This window comes from Coturnix japonica, chromosome 5 (assembly GCF_054131305.1).
Source record: "Coturnix japonica strain WE chromosome 5, WE-NBRP24, whole genome shotgun sequence".
Lineage (NCBI taxonomy): Eukaryota > Metazoa > Chordata > Aves > Galliformes > Phasianidae > Coturnix > Coturnix japonica.
In genome coordinates, this window is record NC_140667.1 from 10568963 (window position 1) to 10589822 (window position 20860).

Here is a 20860-nt window from a genome sequence, read left to right on the forward strand (position 1 = left end):
CCTCAGCTCGGCCCCTCCACAGGCCCAGGCTGCCCTCAGTATAAGTGGCTTTCACCCCGTTTTCCAAGTAAAGTAGCGTCCGTAAGGACTAGTTTTCAGTCAGAGCTGATTAGAGATGGAGCATTTATCTATCAGTGACGAAAGCTCGTGCGTTTCAATGTCAATCCTATGACTAAAGCACTCTCTCATCAATCTAGTAACTATCAGTGTCATCACCAAGCAGAGTTGTCCTTTCCCTTCAGTACCTTTGAAAAGCAGTTAATCCTCCACCAGTATCAAGCCACAGTCATTACAACTCTGACAGAGAACTAGAACAAACACAAGCAGTTTTCACTCCTACTGCCTGCTAGATTTGAGATTGAGAAATTGAAAAGCATTGGCACTGCCTCCTGTGACTTCAGAAGGCACCAAGGGTTAACCACTAAAATCATGGCCAACCTGTGATCCGAGGATCAAATTTTCAGCTGCCCTCTGCCCCGGCTTCTGAGAAGGGCGTTTTCTCTCAGTACAAGATAAAATCATTTTTCCTACTTGGATTTCACCCATCTGTCCTCTCAGAAGTACTTGCCATGCTTTATCCAATGACTCATAGCCAACATTATCAGCCTTTGCCTTTTTTTTTTCCCCTACAACTTACACTGGCAAAGAATTATATTGCAGCGCTCCAGGACCCCTCTCTCTCGTGAAACAACCTGTGGAGACTTGGCATCATCCCATGTGCTACCTACACGCTGCTTGTGACAGCCAAATACCTCTATAAAGTCATTTGCAATTGTCTGCTGGAACTGTTTCCTAACATACAATAGTTTATAAATGTCCCATGGCTCCTCTCTATTCCACACAGAGCTGAAGTTCCAGCTTTGTCAGAGCTATTTAAATAGCTGTCAGAATTCAACAGCAGTTACACAGTTATGACCACAAACTCAGAAACAAATTAAAACAAACAATTTTAATAATTTCTTTATAACAAACAATTAATCAAATAGGCCGAATCCCATGTCATCATCAGATTCTTCAGATTCTTCCTTCTTCTCTTCTTTCTTCTCCTCAGCTGAAGAAAACAAACCAAGCCAATGGTCAGTATTTATCTTTTTGCACACAGATTGCCAAGAAACATGTGTTAGTGTACTCAGCTTCCACATTATTAGTTTCAACCTCCACAGCTGATCTTTAATGAGACCTTTTGTTCCCTTTAGTAGTCTGTATAAACACCGATGGGACACAGACACTACTATTGAAGGGACATCTTTTAAACAGTGAAACCCGATTTTCAGTTCCAAGCCAAAACAAACTTCGAAGTGGACAAAAAAGAGCAAATATCTCTCATTGCTCATAAAAAAAGTAACAGCTCAGTACATTTTTCAACCATGTAGTGAACTGTTGAAGTAGGAAGACCTTGAAACTGGCACTCAAGCATTAAGATTTCAAAGGAGAAAATGGAACTGCCCTGTAACAGTGCCTCTCCAGTCACACTCACCGGCAGCAGGAGCAGCACCTGCAGCAGGAGCTGCAGAGACCCCTCCAGTAGAGACTGCCACAGCTCCCCCAGCTGGCATGCTGGCAAGCTTTCCATTACCTGAATGGGAAAGAAGAGAGTTTATTGAACTGCAACATGGACAGCACAGTCAGGGAGGAACAGGAATCAAGAAAAACCAGATTCCATGTCACACGAACTGAACTGTCACTCTGTCACCACCACTGCAAGGAACAAGAAGCTGCACCTCTAAGTATGAAATCTCATAATAAAACACCCAACATAAAATCTTAAACCTGATGGTGAACATTTCTCCTGAGAACACTGATGCAAATTAATAAACTTTGTTCTGCACACAATACCTCCCATTTGTTTCAAAAACTGTCATAAAAACAGTGGCAAACACACCCAATTTGACATGTACGCACATATTATGTTCACTGAATAAAGCCCAGAAATGGATGATCTCAAGATAGCTCCAAAAAAAGATGGCTGGTTTTGCCTATTTTTTTTAAAGGGTACAGAAAACTGAGTGCATGTGGGGGAGGAAAAGAACAAAGATATTTATGGCAAAGAGTGCAGTATTTAACCACATTTTCCAACACCCTATGAAACCTTTAGCAAACTCACTGCTGATTTATGCTTGCCTTTGGAAAAGTTAGTTAGCTCTCTGGCATCTACCTTTCACATACCAAGGCTCCCTTGGCATCCAGAGGTCACGTACCCTGTATGCTTGCTTATATTCCAGTTTCTTGGAATCTGTTTCCAAATATTTCCTTGTTACTTCAAGCTCTAATGAACCAGCCAAGTAAACAAACATGTTCCATATGCATGTCAATATGTTCTAAGAAACAATTTGTTTTAGGAAGAAGTATTACATAAAGAAACAACGCGCTGTAAGCGCATGCATAATTGCTCTCTTAAGCCTTCAGACCACACCAAGAGAATGGCCAGTTACCTCACAGAGCAGCAATACCAGGCAAAGTCCTGGCAATATTTAATAAATGTGCTTAAATGTTCCCTTTTGCCTAAGTATTTTCAGAAATAGAAAATAACCCCATCTAGATCTTTGCACTACCTCAACTCTGCGTTGTTTCAGCCCTATGACCCAGTCAAGTAATGTTATGAGTCCCAGATTCCATAGGAGCCAGCAGGTAAGAGTGCAAGATTTCAAACATCCTTCAGCACTTAAGAATTCTCTCCTTGAGAAAAGGAAGAACCAGATGTGAAGAGCCCCATAAGAGATGTGTGCTGGAGAAGCTTGTATCTGTCACTGGGGGTGTAGCTGTGCCTTTAAATGGTTTGACACTTAATTACACTTAACAGTAAATATCTTAAATAAGAGGTGTGTATAAATGAGTAAATGCAAATCATAGAATTACCCAGGTTGGAAAAGACCTTGAAGATCATCAAGTCCAAAAATAAATAACTAAATAAAGAACTGTTAATTCTTTCTTCATTCAATATGTCCAGAAAACTATGTCATGAGCAAACTACCAGTAAGCTCATACACATTTAAGTCTTCCAATATAATATGGTCCACAAGCGAAACCTCACAGGTACTGGCACCAACCTGCTAGGAATTAGAATGGACCTGCTGGATTTCAAGCACTGAACTGCAAGAGGAAAATGATGAATAATCAGGAAGTTGGCAGCAGTGCTGCACTCTCAAGTTTAAGGTACCAAAATAGCGGAGGCAATTATCTGTGACACTCAAGACTGTACTTACCCTGAGCTATGACGTCTTCGATGTTTTTTCCATTCAGCTCACTAATAACCTGCGTAAATTACATTTACAACATTAATAGCTTCAAAACAACGTGAGTATAAGCCACATTTAAACAAGTACTCATTACTATGTGCAATGCCTCCATCCTGCTGCTTGCTCAGTCCCAACATTCCTTATTTCTCAGTGAAAGGAATGGGACGTTGCATTAAGAACTGCATATAGATTTTTTGTTTCTCTGCAAAAGCTTCTTTGTGAAATATATTCCAATAAATTCATAATGAATCCATGAACTTTACAAATGGCAAGATACAGATGTCACTGAGCCAACTGGGAAACCCCACTAATGGTCTGTTAGTCGCTGTGGGACTGTTTGTATATCTTGCTCAATACCCACTGGGAGGCTCTGAAGTGCTGGGCATCAGACCAACAGCCACAACAGGGCCCCGTTCCTAACATTACCAAATGTTACAGCCCTGCACTGGAACAGAGAGTCCTAACTTCAGTTTTACTACTATCAGCAGGGGTGAGGAAAGCAACACACAGAAACAATAAAATGCCAAAGCAAGCAAGCATCTTATAAATACAATGAATTACCTCACAGACCTTACTAGTGAATCCTGCTAACAGGGTGAACACTGCAGTCACCAAACAACTTGTGGTGTACTTCCAGCATGCACCTCCTGCTTGCTCAACCTATGAACTCTTGTGTGCCTACTAAAACTAGAAGGTGCTTTTGGGAGCCCACTAGATCTAGGCTGGCAAAAAACACAGCCAGTGCAAACAGAAAAGGATGAATTAATCTTGAGCAGCAGCAATTTCAGAAATGATTTTGGGATATTGGAGGATCAGAGGAAACAACTCAAGTACGAAGGTATTAAACATAAAGAAGCCATGGCAGAAGGACCTCACGTTTAAACAGCAGCACTGATCCTATACTACATAATTATGCTCTCAGCCAGGTCCATACATTATTAGATTGCACTGATAGCAAAACAGTCTAGAGCTTTCTCCTCCAATCCAGAAGCTATACATACACGTATGGGGGCAGATGGCAAGATTTTCCTTCCTACTCCCATGACCATTTATCTTTAAGCCTAAAATGAAGGTGTTTCTTACTGTGTTTCTTACTGAAGGTCCAAACGCTTCTTTACAGCACACTATGTAAGAATTTAATGCTGGACTTCAGACCTTCAGAAACGTTTGCTGTTATTTAAAACTGACCAAAGGTTAAAAGTTAAGCATTCAAGTGCAAACTAAACTACAGATGATATCTGAACGGAATTCACTTCCAGTGAGTATTATCTATAAGTATCATCCCATTATATTGTGTATTCTTTGGATTTAAGTCACAAGGCAGCAACAACTGATAGATGTAAAGCCAGACTTCTATGAAGACGCTGTACCAAATAGTTCTGATGGGCTCAGCAGCATTTTGGAAGTGATGTATATGTAAATTACCAGTGAGAAATAATAGCAAACCAACAGCAAGGGAAATAAAAGACTGAAGACAAGAGAACAGCTCCAACGTTCAACACCAACAGCGATATAAGCCCTGAAAGCAGAGGGCAGCTTGTTCAGCTTGATGAGCACCTTGTTCAGCCGCTCATCGTCTGTCTCAATGCCGACGCTGTCAAGGATCTTTTTCAAGTCCTTTGACGATGGGGACTCGTTGCCGCCGAGGACAGCGAGGAGGTACGCTGCAACGTAACGCATCCTGGAAAACAAAGCCAAAGTGTTTAATGCCACAGATCTAGTTTAATAATCCCTGTTTGCTTTCCCCCTCGCTGTGCTTATTACATAAAGGCCGTGGCGGGACAGGCCGCATTCCCACCTCCCGCCATTGCAGGCCCAGCACTGAGGCCGCTGACCCCGCAATGCCCAGCAGCACCCGCCGGCCCAACACCCAACACCCGGCACGGCCCGACGCCCCCGATCCGTTCATCGCTCCGTCCCATCCCATCCCGTCCCATCCCGTCCCGTCCCGTCCCATCCCATCCCGTCCCGTCCCGTCCGCCCTCAGCGGCCCAGCCCTGCGGAGCACATGGCCGCCATTCCCCCCCCTCCCATCCCGGAGCGGTCCCGCCCAAGCCCCGCTGAGTGCCGCGGCCGGGCCAGCAGCGCCCATAGCGGCACAAGGGCTGTGGGTACGGGGCACGGAGCCGCCCCGCGCTCACTTGGCGAGGCGATGGGGCGAGACGGGCCCGGGACGTGTGGTCACTACGGCAGCCCGGCAGCCAAAAGGAAAGGGCGGAGCTACGGCAACGCCTTCTTCCCGTCACCTCTCAGCAACGCTGGCTGCTATTGGGGAAGGTGGCCGGCTAATGGGGAGCTGCCGGATGCTTGCGACCGCATGCAATGGCCACGCGTGCGCGTTGGGCTGTAGGGTGGAGGGGTTGTTCCCTTTTGCACGGCTAAAAGTCCTTCTGTGGGGTTCTACCCCACAACGAGCTGCTTGTTCCCCCCAGCAAGGCTCGCCCCTGCTCTCCTCAAGGGCACAGCGGTTTGCTCCATGCTGGCTTTGCAGCTGGGAGCAGCGCACGGTGTCCACGGCCGCATCTGTACGGGCACAGCAACGTGGGAGAGGGGAGAGAACCACCTCAGCGCCCTGTTGGCTGGTGAGGGCAGCAGCCCCGTGCCCTGTGCATTAACCCTGCCATATAAACCCTCTCCCCAGCTCTGCTGCATTTGCTCCACTGCCCTTTGCCTGCTTTCCAGCCCTTGTTACCCGATTTCACAACGGGGTTGGTGGCAGCCCGTGCTGGCCTGGGAGAGCTGCTGCTCCTGTCTCTGCATCCCCTGCCCCACTTTCCGTATGCATGCAGACCTCCTCGCTGAGGCACTTTGTATTCTGCACGAAGCATAGACACTTCCATTGATACGTTTTAAAGTTCCTATTGCTGTTTATTATGATGGATTACTGGAGTAACGCATATTTTCTCCATTCCCTGAGTTGCAAAAATTAACTGGGAAAATTTAGATGTGTTCTTTAGCAGGAGCCCCTACAGAGCCCCTGTGTCTCTGTCCCTTCTGCCCACAAAGCTTTTGACAACACACCTCCTGCCTTCTTGTTGCGGCTTTAAGCAGTTTCCAGCCACCCTGTGCTGGGGCAGGAGGCCATCACTGTGCACATCTGCTCTCTTTCAGAGCCATCCTTTCTCCTCTTCCCCATCCCGGCAGCCTGCCGGTGCCTGCCCACCTAGCAAGTCGGAGCATGTCTGGCCCCTATGGACAAGATGCAGAAGATGGCAGAACTGCTGAAGCTCGGGGACAAGGATGGGGAGGGGGCTCCGGGGGCTCCTTCACTCACTGGCTGCTGCTTGGCAGACAACAGGCTGACTCTGGATCTTTATCCGGATGGCTGCTGGCAGCTGCTCCGGCTGTTCGAGAGGCAACAGGCAGACGTGGTGCAGGTGGAGCTCCTCCGGCTCAGCACTAACAATCACCTGCTCGACGCCGCGCTGAGCATCCTTCCGCATCTGAAGCGCCTGAAGTCCCTGGTGCTCAAAGGTGAGTTCCTGGACCCCATCAATTAGCTTCGTGTTGGTGTTTTGCCATCTTTCCACATCTGCAGAACAAGATTCCTTAGAGCTTTTTTGCCCTGTGCTGGGGTATCGGCTCTTAGTCTCGCTCAGAGCTGCATGCAGATTTCAACAAGAATCAGCATCTAGACATTTATATCCTTCCTTTGCCTCTACAGATGCGTGTGGACCAGTCTTTGGAGCCCGGTTAGGTTGATGCTTTATCCATTTCTTTATCCATCCTCTAGAAGAAGAGCATTTTCTTGCATAGCTGTTTAAGGAGAGGGAAATTGAAAAGTACTTGATTTTTGATAAACACTCAGCTCCTCTTTCATTTCTGTTAGTGTAATGAGCTGCCCTTGCTGTGGTCTGTTCTGAATCAGTCCTAATCCTTGCATTGTGTTAATGAGCACGGTCTGGGCACACACCAGGAGAGGCTGTTTGGTATTTTATCTAAAGCACAACTCAGGGTGTGTGTCATTCAGCATTCCCTAAGAACTGTTACATGTTGGAATTATAACATCTCTTGACTTCCTTATCTCTGAATCGTAGGAGGCTCTCAATATGAATGACACCATTTTTGTGTCAGATTAAGTCATTTGATCTTTGGGAGGTAAAATTGTTATATCACAGGAGAGAAAAGAATTCAGGGTTCCAGCTGAAAGCTCTCACGACTGAGGTTCATTTCTACACCTACCACAGATGGCTTATAAAATCTCATACAGTTATTTCATTTATCTTTTCTCCTGCGGTAAGGTGAGGCTAATGGCAATGCCTTTTATGATACTTGTTTTGCCAGATGCACATGTACTCTGAACACCCTGAAGTGCAATAAAATAGTTGGACTACATTTTGTGATGCCCCAGGTACAATGTTTCTCTTAGACTGTTTACATTCTTTGCCATTGTGAAGCGTAACAACAGTTGCCCTCTCCTATATGCCTTCATGAGCAGAGCAGTGGAAGGAGACTAGGAGGCAAAGATGAGATGGAGAATTCTGTAAGCTTGCTTTGTGTTCTTGACCTCTTTTCCCAAGGTGCAACCATTCACCAGTCTGAGTTGGGAAGGATGTTCAGAGGTTTGCAAGAGTGTGGGTCACTGCACTGAGTGATGGTATGTGTGTGGAGTGGCCTGGTTCTTTCTGAACTCTCCCCCACACGTGTTGAGCAGGGTTCTAGGAGTTCACTGTAATATCTCTATTATCTTCCCAGTAGATCTCTGTGATTATACCCTTTTCACAGATCAGGAAATGGAGGCAAGGTGCAGAAAACTTACCAAACTTTGTAGTCAGTGCAGCTTATTGTGATCAGAAGTTAAACATCATCTGAGTCTCCACGTTATAGCTTCAGAAAGGAGTGTTACACGAGGCTGGTGAGGTGTCCTCGTACTATATTGACTTCTTCCCCTACTTCCTTTTGCACCTAGGTGGCCTTGTCAGAGATGAATTTGGTTCGTGTCAGCGTGGCTCCCTGACAAGCTTACCACCAGATTTTGGGACCCTGAGGTGTCTCACTCACTTAGATCTCAGCTTCAATAGCCTCTCCACCCTGCCCAGCTGCATCCCTTGCCTCACCAGCCTTCGCATGCTCTCGGTGAGCCACAACAACTTGGTGGCACTTCCTGAGAACTTTGGCTCACTGAGCAAGCTGACTTTCTTCTCTGCTATGAAAAATCAGCTGAAGGACTTACCTCGAAGCATTGGGGAGCTGACAGCACTGGAAGAACTGGATCTCTCAGAAAATGCATTGGAACTTCTCCCTGAAGAGGTTGGAAATCTGCACAGCTGCACAGAACTGGATCTCTCTGGGAATCGACTATCAAGAATCCCGGATTCTTTAGGTACCTGTTTTCTTAGGTGATAAGAAAGAGAGTCTGCTCAGTTTTTGATACAGGCCAGGATCCCTGAGCCCTTTGCCTCTGTTCCCAGGGTTGCTAGGACAAAGTGTCTGCTACATTAAAGCCAAAATGAGAGGGATGTCCAAAAAAAACATGCTTGGTTGAGTCAGTCCCTGTGGGCATTAGTAGGTCATGCTTCTGTCAATCAAAAGGCTCCTAAGATTTTCCTGCAACCTAAAATAGTTGAGTTTAGCCTGGCTGATTTTTGGGAGCATCCAGGACTGGGAACAGAAGAGCTGGGGTTTAAGAGGAAGCAAAACAGCTTTAAATCAGGCTCTGTGTTATGGAGCGTAATAATCAGAAAGATCAGCATGGTGGAATGGTGATACAGGAGATGTAATAATCAAAGGGACTAGTATGATAGAAAGGCATTACAAAGGAAGAGTGCTCACCCATCTCTGAAGATCTAGGCTTGTAGGGAAAAATCCGTAAGGGAAAGATCTCCAATCAGAAATCGCTTCAGAGTGGCAGTCAGCCCTAAATGAGATCTAAGAGAGGTGCAGCCAGGCTTCACCCCTTTTAGTCCCACAGCTGAGTTGCCTTCACCTGTGGTCACAGGGCTGACTGGGTCCTTTCCCCAGGTACTCCATCAGTGCTTCAGGCCATGACTCAACAGTTACCATACATGGAGCAATCCACTGGGCCAGGTTCTTAATTCCAGTGTCCATCTTCCCATAGCTTTAATGGCTCTTGACTCCTCTCTTTATGCCTAGGGTGGCTACACTGCTTCTCTGCTAGTTCAGCAACCTTGTTTATTTTGGGAACTAAAGATAGGTAGAGCTATTGTGCCTTTCCCTTATTGTACACGTATGTGTGAGTGGAATGGAAATCTAGTGCTGAAAGGCAAGAGTGCATGTGTGTGGAGAGAGCTGACGTGCAATACAATTAACAGCATGGATGGGGAGTCATTGCTTGTTCTAACCTGCAGCCAATTTGAAGTCTCTGCGGCGGCTCCATCTTCACAGCAATCTTCTGGTGACAGTCCCTGCATCGCTCGCCAACCTGCCCCACTTGTCCAGGCTTGATCTGCAGAACAACTGCCTCCGTTCTGTCCCCCCTGAGATACAGACTGCACCATTTGTGCACCTCCGAGGCAACCCCCTGGGAGAAACCGAGCTGTCCCTGCAGGCTGGTAATTGCAAGGCTTCTGCTTCCGTGGGTTTTGTCCAGCTATTCTCTTGCTGAGCACAGCATGGCATGAATGGATTTGGATTAAAGAAGAGAAGCAGGGGGCAATCAGACTAGTGTTTATTTGTATGGTGTAATTAGTATGTGTAATGATTCATGCAGGTTTTTTTTTAATGAACCTAAGCCTGTTCCGAAGGTCTTGGTGATCCCAGAAACTGGCTTGCTAGTCCTGCTCTTTGGAAAGATTTCACAAGGAAAGTGAAAATTAGATTTATATGAAACAGATCTGTATGGTCACAATAACATAAAGATGGTAGTAAATATCCAAAAGGTTATTTATAAGGAAAAACTCACTCATATGGAAGCCTTCAGTCTGCTGAAAAACACTGAGGCAGTCTCCACCAAGCAGCAATCTCCAAGAGATGCTGCCTTAGTGGTGGTCAGCCCTTACATGAGGTCTAGAGGAGGTGAAGTCAAGCTTCAGTCCTTCTGGGAGCACAGCTAAATTACTCTCACCTGTGCTCCCACAGCTGATCTGACACTCACCTCAGCTGATTAATCAGAGGTTCAGGCTGTGATTACCAATTTCCCATACACAGATCAGACGGGTACGTTAAGGGAGAATACTGGTTCCTGGAGTGGGTGCATGACCTTCAGGCCATAGTTGCACAGGAACAATCAGAGATGATTCAACTGTGCAGTTGTCTCTTGCTTTGCCCTTCTTCCCAGGCTGCAGGGCAGCAGCCCTTTCTCTGAGACAAATATGATGTATGAGCAGGAATCTGAGCAGAGTTTCACAATAGTGCTTACATTCACAACAGGTCCCATAGGTGATCAGTCGTGGCCCTGAGAGCTGCAGGTCTGGTAAAGTGGAAGCTTTTCTAACTCCTAAGTTTTACCTGCATTTCCAGTATGCCCAGTGACCTCTTGGCTTCTTCCTATCCTCCTGCTGCTGCTGCTTGATCTGAAGCCCACTACTGTGCAGGGTTCCTTTAGCAACTTGTGTCAGATTAAGATTAAGCCAAAACTGGAAGGTAAATGCAACCTTTCTTGCCTAACTTGATCTAAATAATATTTGCCTCCTCTTCCTACTGAAACCTGAATGCTGCAGATGAACCCAGTGCCACAGAGCTACGAAGACTGTTCCTTGCATCAGAAGAGGACAGGTATGGTTCTTTACTAAAAACTTACATTACAGTAGTTACAACAAGGCCCCAGACAAGATTGTACATGGCAGACATTCTGTATGTGCATAGGCAGTTTACTGCCTCACTAGGGCAATCATAGAATCACCCAGGTTGGAAAAGACCTCAAAGATCATCAAGCCTAACCATAGTACCCTAACTCTAATAACCCTCATCTAAATCATATCCCTGAGCACAACATCCAAACAGCTCTTAAACACATCCAGGGATGATGATTCAACCACCTCCCCGGGGAGCCTATTCCAGTGTTTAACTACCCTTTCTGTAAAGAAGTGCTTCCTAATATCCAATCAAAACTTGCCCTGGCGCAACTTGAGGCCATTTCCCCTCGTCCTGTCACTTGTCACCAGTGAGAAGAGACTTGCCCCACTCTCACTATAAGCAACTTTCAGGTACTGGAAGAGGGTGATAAGGTCTCCCCTCAGCCTCCTTTTCCCCGGGCTAAGGAAACACACAAAGTAGGAGATTTCTCTGCTGGCTTTTTGAAGGGTTGGAGTCATCGCAGTGTCACACATAAATGTATTTCTTCTGGAAGTTTCACAGTGACCTCTGAAGGTTGTGAAGTGGTCCTGGCTTGTGGCATCCGTTTCTACTTTCCACCGGAGGCTGCCTCTGACCCTGTGAGGATCTACTTCCGAACCCTGGCGCCAGACCCTCAGTGGGTGAAGCTGAGACACCATGATGTCCTGCTGAGCAGAGTCCTGGAGCTGCAGCCTCATGGGGTCAAATTCCAGCAGGTGAGAGCAGACACAGGCTGCTGCTGAACAATCTGCTCAGCAGAGTCTTTTTGGGAGATTCTTTTGGGACTTTAGAGCCAGCTATCCCCCTCAGTGCTATTTGCAAGCAGCTGCAGGACTTACTGTCGAAGAAGCTGCACTGCAAAGACTCAAAAAACGCAGCCAGCTTCCATGGTACTGTGCTGTTCCAGCTCCTTTGCCATCCCAAGTATTTCTGCTTGAGCTGAGCTATAACCTTCCTCGCTCACAACCCTTTCTCCATGATTTTTAGCATTCGCCCTTAATCTGCTGGGAAAATGGCTCACGTGGTTCTTCAAAAGTCTGATTGTGTCATTTTCATTGATGCTGGTCATGGCTGACAGCAACTCACTGGAAAGGTTACTTTGCCATTTTCTGCCCACAGGCTGCTTTTCCTGCAGTCACAATACACAGCACATCAGATGCCTCTTGTCACCTCCCGTGAGGCTGCATGACAGGGCAGATTCCCATCTCCTGCCCTACTTCCTGCGTACAGGCCATGCTCTTCCTCTTCTTGTTTGCCCAGCATGCTACTGAGCAGAGCTAGGCTTGATTTGAGGCTTTATGCTGGTGTCTTATGGGACTGCTTTTGTGCCAGGAGGTAGAGATCTGGATGCCATATACCTCCCCACACACTCTTCACCAGCGTGAGGTGGTTGTTCGGACCTTTAGTGGGCAGAGCTGGAGTGACCTGAGAACACGAGTGAAGAAGAAAAAGTCAAAGGTAAGCAGGCTAGAGAACTGGTGACACATCTTTCCTGCCACTCTCTTTGTTTTTGCCCACCTATGGGAGAGTCTGCTTGAAATATCACACTAGCTGAGTTTTGACTGGCTGCTATGAAATGGAGTGGATTTCAGCTGTAGGATTCCTTTCTCATGGAAGTGTACCTGCTGGAGGTGATAACTTGCTGCTCTGTCCATCCTGGTGCTCTTGTCTGTTTAGGTGTTATTGCTTCTATTTTTCCTGCCATTATAGTGTTATGTGGCATGCCTGCGTTTTCTCTTCTTCCCTGTCTTGTTACAGAAGCACATGGCTCACTGTAGTGTTCTTCACTTCTCCTGGTTCCTTGTTGTGTCTCGACTCGTGCAAAATGAATGTGAAGTGCCAGCAGAGGGGACACTGCTCTTTTCCAGCGTGGATCCAAACATCAAAGTGACCTTCCCTCCTGGAGCCACTGAAGAGACTCGCAATGTTAAGCTGCAGGTACGTATGCCTAAAAAAAAAAAAAGGAGCCTCTTGATGCAGCTGCTAACCTATGTCAAGAAGCAAAACATGAGGTGAAATGTCTGCCCAGTTGATGCCAATATTAAAGCAAAACTCGGGTGGAGTTCATTACACTTCCATTTCCCACCATGTCCTGAGCTAAGAGCTGTATTTGCCTGCTGAGTGCTTGGAAGTATTGTGTGGGAAATGAGGGGATTTGGGTGTCTGATTGCTCTTCTATCTGCGTTGCATTCTATGCTCAGGTTCTGCCAGTCTCTGCAGAAGAGATAGTGGAACTCACAGGTGATGCAGGATGCAAAGCCAGTCCTCTGCTCTGCCTCTCTCAGGATTCCCTGGTAGATTTCCTCAGGCCTGTGAGAATTCAGCTCCCACTCCCACCTGGGGTCACAGGTCAGTTTACTGTCAAAACTGGAAAACAGAAACACTGTGTGGAAAACAGCAAGCTAGGCATTTTGTTTGACTCTACTGTTAATAACAGAGTTTTAGCTTTATTTGCAGGAGCAACAAGGTACATTTGTGTGGTTGGTGCTGGTGCAGTGTGGTGGGAGCCAAAGGTGCTGAGGCCCAGCAGTGCTGGGAATCACAGGACCAGCAGCACAAGCTGGGAGAATTGCTGTGGCAAATAGATTTCCCTGCTGAACCATGTGTGTGTTTGGACTGCTGGGTTTGGCATGATGGATTGGAGAGGCACTTCTACAAAATGAGGAAATGCGTTGTAAAAGGGCTTTGATTTGTGACTGGGAATAGCTTGAAGCTGAAGATGAATGTGCTGCCTCTGTGGATCTACTTTCTATTTTACTTCCTGCTGATGGATCAGGTTCTGAGCCACTGCAGTCTTTCAGTTATTACATAGTTATACATGGAGCCATCTCCCACTCTGAGTACTAATGTGAAGAGCTTCAGATCAATCATAGATTTGCCTGGGATTCCTCCGGTGACACACAGAATAATCCATGTCTTCTAATTCCAGTTTTCTGTGCCATGTTTTGGCTTTCTTAGAATCATAGAATTACCCAGGTTGGAAAAGACCTTGAAGATCATCTAGACCAACTGCAGCTTAACCATAGTACGCTAACTCTAAAAACCCTCTGCTAAATCATATCCCTGTGGCCTGTATACATGGCCTGTAGCAAACTCCTACAATAACATCACTATTGTTGGCCTTAGCTTTTATTCTGATCCATAAGCTTTCAACCCTGTCATCACCATTATAGAATTCCACACATTCACAGTCTTTTTTAACACAGAGAGAATACAGTGACAATAATGAAAAGATTGGTAAATACCCAAAAAGTTATTTACAGGAGAAACTCACCCATATGGAAGCCTTCAGTCTGCTGGGAACCACTGAGGCAGTCTCCACCAAGCAGCAGTCTCCAAGAGAAGCTGCCTTAGTGGTGGTCAGCCCTTAAATGAGGTCTAGAGGAGGTGAAGTCAAGCTCCACCCCTTCTGGGAGCACAGCTAAATTACTCTCACCTGTGTTCCCACAGCTGACCTGACACTCGCCTCAGCTGATTAATCAGAGGTTCAGGCTGTGATTACCAATTTCCCATACATAGATCAGAAGGGAGAATACTGGTTCTTGGAGTGGGTGCATGACCTTCAGGCCATAGTTGCACAGGAACAATCAGACATGATTCAACTGTGCAGCTGTCTCTTGCTTTGCCCTTCTTCCTGGGCTGCAGGGCAGCAGCAGCCCTAATACACTCATGACCACTATCAGGCATTTCCACAGCTGCCAACATGACACCAGCCCTCGTGTTTTTCCTACAAGGGGGCGAGTCGCCCTCCTCCTTCACCAAGGGCCAAGACCTCAGGTGTTTAGAAGCACACCCCTCTCCTGCAAGCACAGGGACATTGCATATAGTCTTCATATTAGTGGCCCCAGCTACAACCCCACCCCCCTTCGTACCTAGTTTAAAGCCCACTGGATGAACCTACCCAATACTCTTATTAAGACCCCTTTTGATCGGTGGGAGAAAACACTCCTATAAGTTGTCAACCGGTCCAGTCTCGTGCAAACAGAACCAAGGTCAAAAAGCCCAAACCCCTGCGGGGCACACCAAGCTCAGAGCCAGGTATCTTTTAGCACTTGAGAAGAATTAAAAGATTTTTGGGTATTGACTTGGCCTATGTTGCGTGACTACCTGGTATTTGTATGTCGGAAATGCATTAGGATTGAAAAGCCTCCAGTCCACAATCTTAGAGAGAGATAAATCTTAATAGTCCTTAGCACTGATGACAAGAATCGTCCAGTGGGTCTCTGTTGTTGGAGAATATTGTGGCATTCAGATTGCCTTATTCTTTTATTACTGCTCTTCTTTAACTGAGTTTTAGTTCTTGATGCTGTAGAGAAAAGCATGAGACTTAACTGGGCACTTTTAAAAGGTAAATCACACATAGCTGTGGCTGGGTTTGAGAAGCCCTGAATAAAGGTAGCAAGGCATGTACATATATTCATCTCACATTAAAGAATTCTGCTGTATGCAACAACTTTTGATCACTGCTGTCTTTAGGGCTAAAGTTGGATTGTTCAAGGCTGCATCTTCTTCGTGGGGATGTGGAGGGCCAAACTTGGGATGACATCACCAGTCAAGTGGTGCTGGAACTCACTCATCTCTATGCAATATTTGAAGTCACCCACTTCTCCTGGTAAGTGCGGGATTAATTTCAGTCCTCCATGTCTGGCAATGCAGAGAAGTCCAGATTTGCAAGCGTAGTGTCTTTTGAGCAAATGCGCTCAATTTATTGCTTCCCACTCGGAATCTGTAATCCTTCAGCTACAGGTTTCCAGACCACGTTCCTCTCATCTCCCAGGTTCACCATTTCTTCCTCACTGCCCTTGGCCTTCTTCACTTTAAATACTTCCTTCCCCCTCAGTCTGAGTACTTACAGTCCATCAGCCAGACTCAGAGGATAAGACAGCTGCTGAAGCGTTGCTTGAGAAACCCATCTTCTCTAAAATCCTGATTTGATCATTTCTCCTGTGAAAAAATGATCATTGAAGACCCAAACTATTGACAGTCTCATGGATATGATACCAGCTTCTCTTCCTAGGCAGGATCCATCCTTTTTCTTAATTCCTTGTCTGGCAGGTACTGGCTGTGGTACACCACCAAGACCTACATAGGAGGCATTGCCAAGAAAGTTTATGAGCGGTTACGTATGTATCAGGTGAACTTCATTGCTCTGCAGAGGAAGAAGGATCCTGAGCAAGTCCTGCTACAGTGTCTCCCCAAGCACAAGGTCTGGTTTGGGTTGCATTGCCTTTCTCCTAAGCTCCCTAGGCCTTCTTTTGTAGTATGTAAGGGCAACAATGTGCCAGATGGTCCTGCTCACCAACCCAGCGTCATGGCTGAGGTATGCTGTTATCGCTCTGTATTAGTAGTGTGATTCCAACTCACTTTCTGCAGAGAATAGGTTTTTAGTGACATACTACAAGAGGAGAATGGTAGCAAGTAAATCCCATTCTTTGAAGGCTTATGACCTGTTATAAAAGACAGAGGTGTTGCTGATGATACCTTTTCTTTTCTGTAGTAAATGTGTCTGGTACAGAGGATGTGGGGGTTTGTTCATTTGTTTACATCCTTTCTGTGGGAAATCATTTTTCTAAATTGAAGGTGAGTGAGGGGAACATTGTAGGCATAGGGACGCATGTCTGGGAACAGATATTTGCTTCAGACCAAAGGTGGGGTCTTGTGTTATCATCTTTGCCAGGTTGACCCCGTGCTGAAGAAGCTGCAGGACCGCTACCGAGGACCTGAGCCATCTGACATGGTGGAAATGTTTGAAGGAGAGCAGTTCTTCGCAGCATTTGAGAGAGGCATCAGCATCGATATGGGTATGGTAGTGCTGGACTCCTTGCTGTTCCTGCCTCTCTGACTTTCCTAGCTCCAGGCCTGCTTCTTCTGGGAGCTCTGCTTGCAATGCAGGTGCGAGCTGAGGATCCCATCCCACGCCTTCCCTAGTCTTGCCTTTCATTATTGAACTTGGTCTCCACCTTGTGGCCATTCTCCTCTTTCACCCATAGGACCTGCTTTCTCCACAGCCAGTTTTCTGTTTGCACCCAGAAATGATACGGGGATTAGCATTCTTTCAGATCTCAGTAGGAGTGGATGGTAGCAGAAGAGCTGCTGGTGGATGATGGGTTGTTGCCTAGACTTGGAAATATGCACATTTTTCTGCACAGGTTGAATGTTGTTTGCTTCTCTGACACAGATCGCCCTGACTGCGTGGACGGACGTCTCTCATTTATTTTTTACTCCCACTTAAAGAACATGAAGGAAATCTATGTGACTTCCCCTGTAGATAGAAAAGGCCAAGCTGTAAAAGGCCAGGTGAGCAACAATTGACACTGACATTTTGTTTCCTTCTTCTTCACCATCATCATCGCTTTTATGATGCTCCACATGATGCTCTGGGCATGACTCTTCTGCTCTTTCCTATGGCTATGCACTTCATTGACTATACCTGGAAGGATCACTCATCAGGATAGCTCACTGATTTTACATACCTGCCATTAACTCTTTGGGTGTTGGCAGAGCCCAGCCTTTATAGCAGAAACTTCAGTGCCCCTCCCAGTCACACTTAATTGGGAGGCCATGTTTATGGACTGAGGATAGATCACACCTATCATAGAATCATAGAATCACAAGGTTGGAAAGGACCTACAAGATCATCTAATCCAACCATCCTCCCTTTACCATAAATACAGAATTCACTCGTTCTCAGACAGAAACATTATGCTGCAAACACATTTGCGCTTGAATCTGAGTCTCACTGTATGCTTTCTGTTTGCAAAGGTGTCTTTCTACCGAGGGGCAGTTCCTGAGAGCATCCCTGAAGATGCCAGCAGGAGGAGGAGAGGACCAGACTCCCACTGGCTCGCTACTCTGCCCATCAAACTGCCTGTGAGTTAGTTTGTCTCCTAATCTATATGAGGAAAGAGCAGGGCCTTCCTGCTCAGCCAGTTTTGTCTTCCATTATGACAATGGATGCAAGGGTTGATTGCAATAAATCACTGCCCATCTAAATGAAAGAAAGTGTCCTCTTTTTGAGATATTTTTGCCTGCAAAGGAAGTTTTCTGTAAGTAAAATGAAGGGTTGAGTTGTAGTGGTAGATCACTGAAACACAGCCAGACACACTTCCTTGAGTCTTCTTACATCAAAATTCTATCAGATGTGCAGAGAAATCTCCCATGTGCTTTTTCTTTGTCATGGTGGAAATATTCCACTCTCCATGACCACTTCTCAATGGAGAAATATGAGTAACTGGGAGCAGTCTTCGACCCGTGCCCATCTCGCCAGTCAGGACACTTGGAAGGATGCATGGTCAGGGAGGGTGGATCCTTTGAATGTATGAAGAATGTGGAGGAGGAGGAAGTGTCTGTTTTGTTTATGCAGTTCTTAGTCACTCAGCTCACGCTGGTGAGGAAAAGAATGGCCTAGGATGAGGTAGTTACAAGGGCTGGTCCTAAGTGTTCTGCTGTGAGCCGCTGGCTTCTAGAGGGCAAGCCATGTTTTACAGTAAGAAGGGCACTGTCTTACTTAAGCTTACTTAAAATGATAGAAATTTTCCAGTATGAGCTGTGAGTATGAGCATTATGATCTGATACTTTTCCATGGCACTGAGCGCTGCTGATCACTGCCAGTGTGGGTGCTCATTGCTTCTTACAGCTGTCCCTTCAGCCCTAAGTTAAAATCTTCCACCCTCCCAGTACAGGACAGAAAGTTTCAATGTGGAGGCTGAATAACCACCATGTTCTGTGAAAATGATTTTTTTAGCAGGTTCTCTTTCTCTCTCCTCTTACAACACAGAGATTAAAACCCCATTGGGGCGAGACCTCCAGTTCATCGAATGGTTTCTCCTTCCCTCCCTTGAACCTGGGCAATGCTGAGACTGGCTACCTGACACAGGCAAACCTGCTGAGCATTGCCAGGCGTGTGGGAGCTGACTGGCAGACCATTGGCCTGAACCTGGGCTTGACCTATCAGCAGGTAGAGCGCATAGGATACAATAACAGGTAAGATGGGACACAAGAATCAATAGCATGTGTAGCTGCAGTGCAGTAGCATAAATTAATGCTTGATTAATGGAAAGTTTTTTCACTGGTGTTGTTTCATTGGATAAAAGATGGGTTAGCTAACAGTTCTTCCCAAAGCGTTACATTTTTCATGTAAAGCTGATTAGCTGAAAAGACAGTCCACGAAGGACCCTGTGTCTGAATTGCTTTATTGTGGGGCTTCAGCCATTGGCTTAGACTCAGGTAAAGCCTCTTTGGGTTGCCAGTAGGAGAGAATGTCTTGGTTATGTCCCTGCTTTTCCTTTTCTTCAGAGAGGACCTTGATAAGCAAATCCTGAACATGCTTTTCTCGTGGGCCCAGCAAAACTCAGAGGATCCTGACTGTGTGAGCAAGCTGATCACAGCCATGAAAGAGAGTGGCCGCCAGGACATTGCTGATGAGGTCGAAACCATCATTGAGCTGGGAAGGCAGAAATACAGGGAGTCCATCCGCCGTGTGGGCTTGGAGCAGGAAAGCAGCACTGAAGACTCTGCCATAGCCATGACATAGCACCTGGCAGAAGGGAACAGGGTTTTTTTATAGGGAAATCTCAAGTTCTAACCTAAGGATTTTTGCTCCAGCACCTGCCAGGCTTGTTAGATGAGACTTGTACACTTGTGTCTTTGACAGACTTACAGTCTTATTTTACGAAGATGCGCAGATCCATAATCCTGAAAAGTCCTTAACTTGCCTAAAAGTAAATTTTCCCTCGCAGTTTCCAAGAGAGATAGTAAAGAAGTTTGCAGAGCTTTGTGAAAAGCATGATATCAATTTTCATTTTATAAACTGGTCTGGCCAGATGTAACATTAGCATTGTTGGGGGATTGGCATCAACTGTGCTGAGCAAACCTCCCAGTTTTGTGATTTGAATACCTTGTAAATGGCTGTAAGCATCTATTGCTTTTTAACTGTGCAGTGACTGACTACTGATGTGCCCTTCCTGTTACACATCTCATAATATGCCTCAACTAATGGCCCACTAATGGCAGTGGGAACTTACACACAGGCTGTTTGGATGTCTACTGTAATCTACATATGTTCAGCTCGGTCAGATTAGGTTTGAATTCAGCATATCCCACCCTCTGAGCAGTATTTAAAGGGATATTCTCAGTCTGAAAGCTTGTATAAAAATGTCAGCTTGTAACATCCAAAGTCAAGCTGCAGCTTTAGGTTTGAGTCGTGGTGCTTTCTTCCCCTTTCCCCCCAGTGAATAATCATCAGTGATCGAATGCTGTATTTCAGACATGTAAACAATGCTACTGAAAGAGGGGCATAAAATTATTCCTTTTTCTTAAGGCATTCCATCATCTGACTCCATGGAGTGCATGGAGTGAATGCTACAGCACTGGACAAGGCCATGCTTCCCCTCAGGTTTTGTGCTGGGTTTATGTCAGCAGTTGTCTTTTGAGTGCATGTAATCTCTGGTAGCGTGTCATAAATTCTTGCCTGGAATTCTGATGTATACCAGCAAGGTATTTGTTTCTAACTCCAGTTCTGGAGGAGATGCATTTGGGCATATTGCTCTCATTAGAAATAAAATAAGCACTTAATTGTTTCATGTCTTTGCATGGTCTGCTATTCCATTTGAAGTATGAGAAATACACTGGTGTGCTGGGCAGTGCTTCGTGGAAATGAAGAGAGGAGCTCTTGTTTGAGTACCCCTGGCTGCAGGACAGACTCCAGCTGACTTAATGGTGTCATCATAGTCAGCTTCGTTGTGCTAAAGAGGAGCTAACCAGGAGGCACGTTTAGGGTGTAAGCTTTAAAGGCTGAAAATATGATGGGGCTCATGGGGACCAGATTTAGGCAGTGCAAGTGCTGCTGGGGGGGGGGGTTAGTGTGCAGATGTATCATCAGAACTTGTGCT

At 45.9% G+C, this 20860-nt stretch overlaps 2 protein-coding genes, 1 long non-coding RNA gene and 1 other non-coding gene across 5 annotated transcripts; 1 reads left to right on the top strand and 3 right to left on the bottom strand.

The window, feature by feature from the left end:
- Window positions 1-934: 934 nt before the first annotated feature.
- RPLP2 (ribosomal protein lateral stalk subunit P2) lies at window positions 935-5445 on the bottom strand. Its single transcript, XM_015863777.3, has 5 exons — window positions 5378-5445; window positions 4794-4917; window positions 3204-3252; window positions 1478-1576; window positions 935-1051 (listed from the first exon to the last, which is right to left on the bottom strand). Exons 2-5 carry the CDS (start codon window positions 4914-4916, stop codon window positions 975-977), a joined length of 348 nt encoding a protein of 115 aa, XP_015719263.1. The 5' UTR covers window position 4917; window positions 5378-5445; the 3' UTR covers window positions 935-974.
- LOC116653562 (small nucleolar RNA SNORA52) lies at window positions 2938-3070 on the bottom strand. Its single transcript, XR_004307661.1, has one exon. It is a non-coding gene; the product is annotated as a small nucleolar RNA SNORA52 (small nucleolar RNA).
- A 634-nt stretch (window positions 5446-6079) lies between the features above and the next one.
- LOC107314511 (uncharacterized) lies at window positions 6080-8549 on the bottom strand. The gene is made up of 2 exons (XR_001555472.3): window positions 8410-8549; window positions 6080-6992 (listed from the first exon to the last, which is right to left on the bottom strand). It is a non-coding gene; the product is annotated as an uncharacterized LOC107314511 (long non-coding RNA).
- PIDD1 (p53-induced death domain protein 1) lies at window positions 6428-20551 on the top strand. Of its 2 annotated transcripts, XM_032444731.2 has the most exons (15): window positions 6428-6710; window positions 8146-8559; window positions 9545-9748; window positions 10856-10910; window positions 11485-11686; window positions 12303-12428; window positions 12729-12908; window positions 13172-13319; window positions 15447-15582; window positions 16026-16176; window positions 16648-16771; window positions 17149-17267; window positions 17733-17840; window positions 18748-18953; window positions 19266-20551. In XM_032444731.2, exons 1-15 carry the CDS (start codon window positions 6428-6430, stop codon window positions 19501-19503), a joined length of 2694 nt encoding a protein of 897 aa, XP_032300622.2. In that variant the 3' UTR covers window positions 19504-20551. The 2 variants fall into 2 exon arrangements, with proteins under 2 accessions (XP_032300622.2, XP_085404465.1); XM_085548339.1 differs by lacking the exon at window positions 12303-12428.
- The last annotated feature ends 309 nt before the right edge of the window (window positions 20552-20860 follow it).

Coding starts and splice junctions, on each gene's coding strand:
- RPLP2 (XM_015863777.3), bottom strand. CDS start 4,916: ATGCGTTACGTTGCAGCGTACCTCCTCGCTGTCCTCGGCGGCAACGAG. Junction 1,577..3,203: donor CGAAGACGTCATAGCTCAGG/GTAAGTACAGTC, acceptor TTTCCCATTCAG/GTAATGGAAAGCTTGCCAGC. Junction 1,052..1,477: donor AGGTGCTGCTCCTGCTGCCG/GTGAGTGTGACT, acceptor TGTTTTCTTCAG/CTGAGGAGAAGAAAGAAGAG.
- PIDD1 (XM_032444731.2), top strand. CDS start 6,428: ATGGACAAGATGCAGAAGATGGCAGAACTGCTGAAGCTCGGGGACAAG. Junction 10,911..11,484: donor CTTGCATCAGAAGAGGACAG/GTATGGTTCTTT, acceptor TTCTTCTGGAAG/TTTCACAGTGACCTCTGAAG. Junction 18,954..19,265: donor CGCATAGGATACAATAACAG/GTAAGATGGGAC, acceptor CCTTTTCTTCAG/AGAGGACCTTGATAAGCAAA.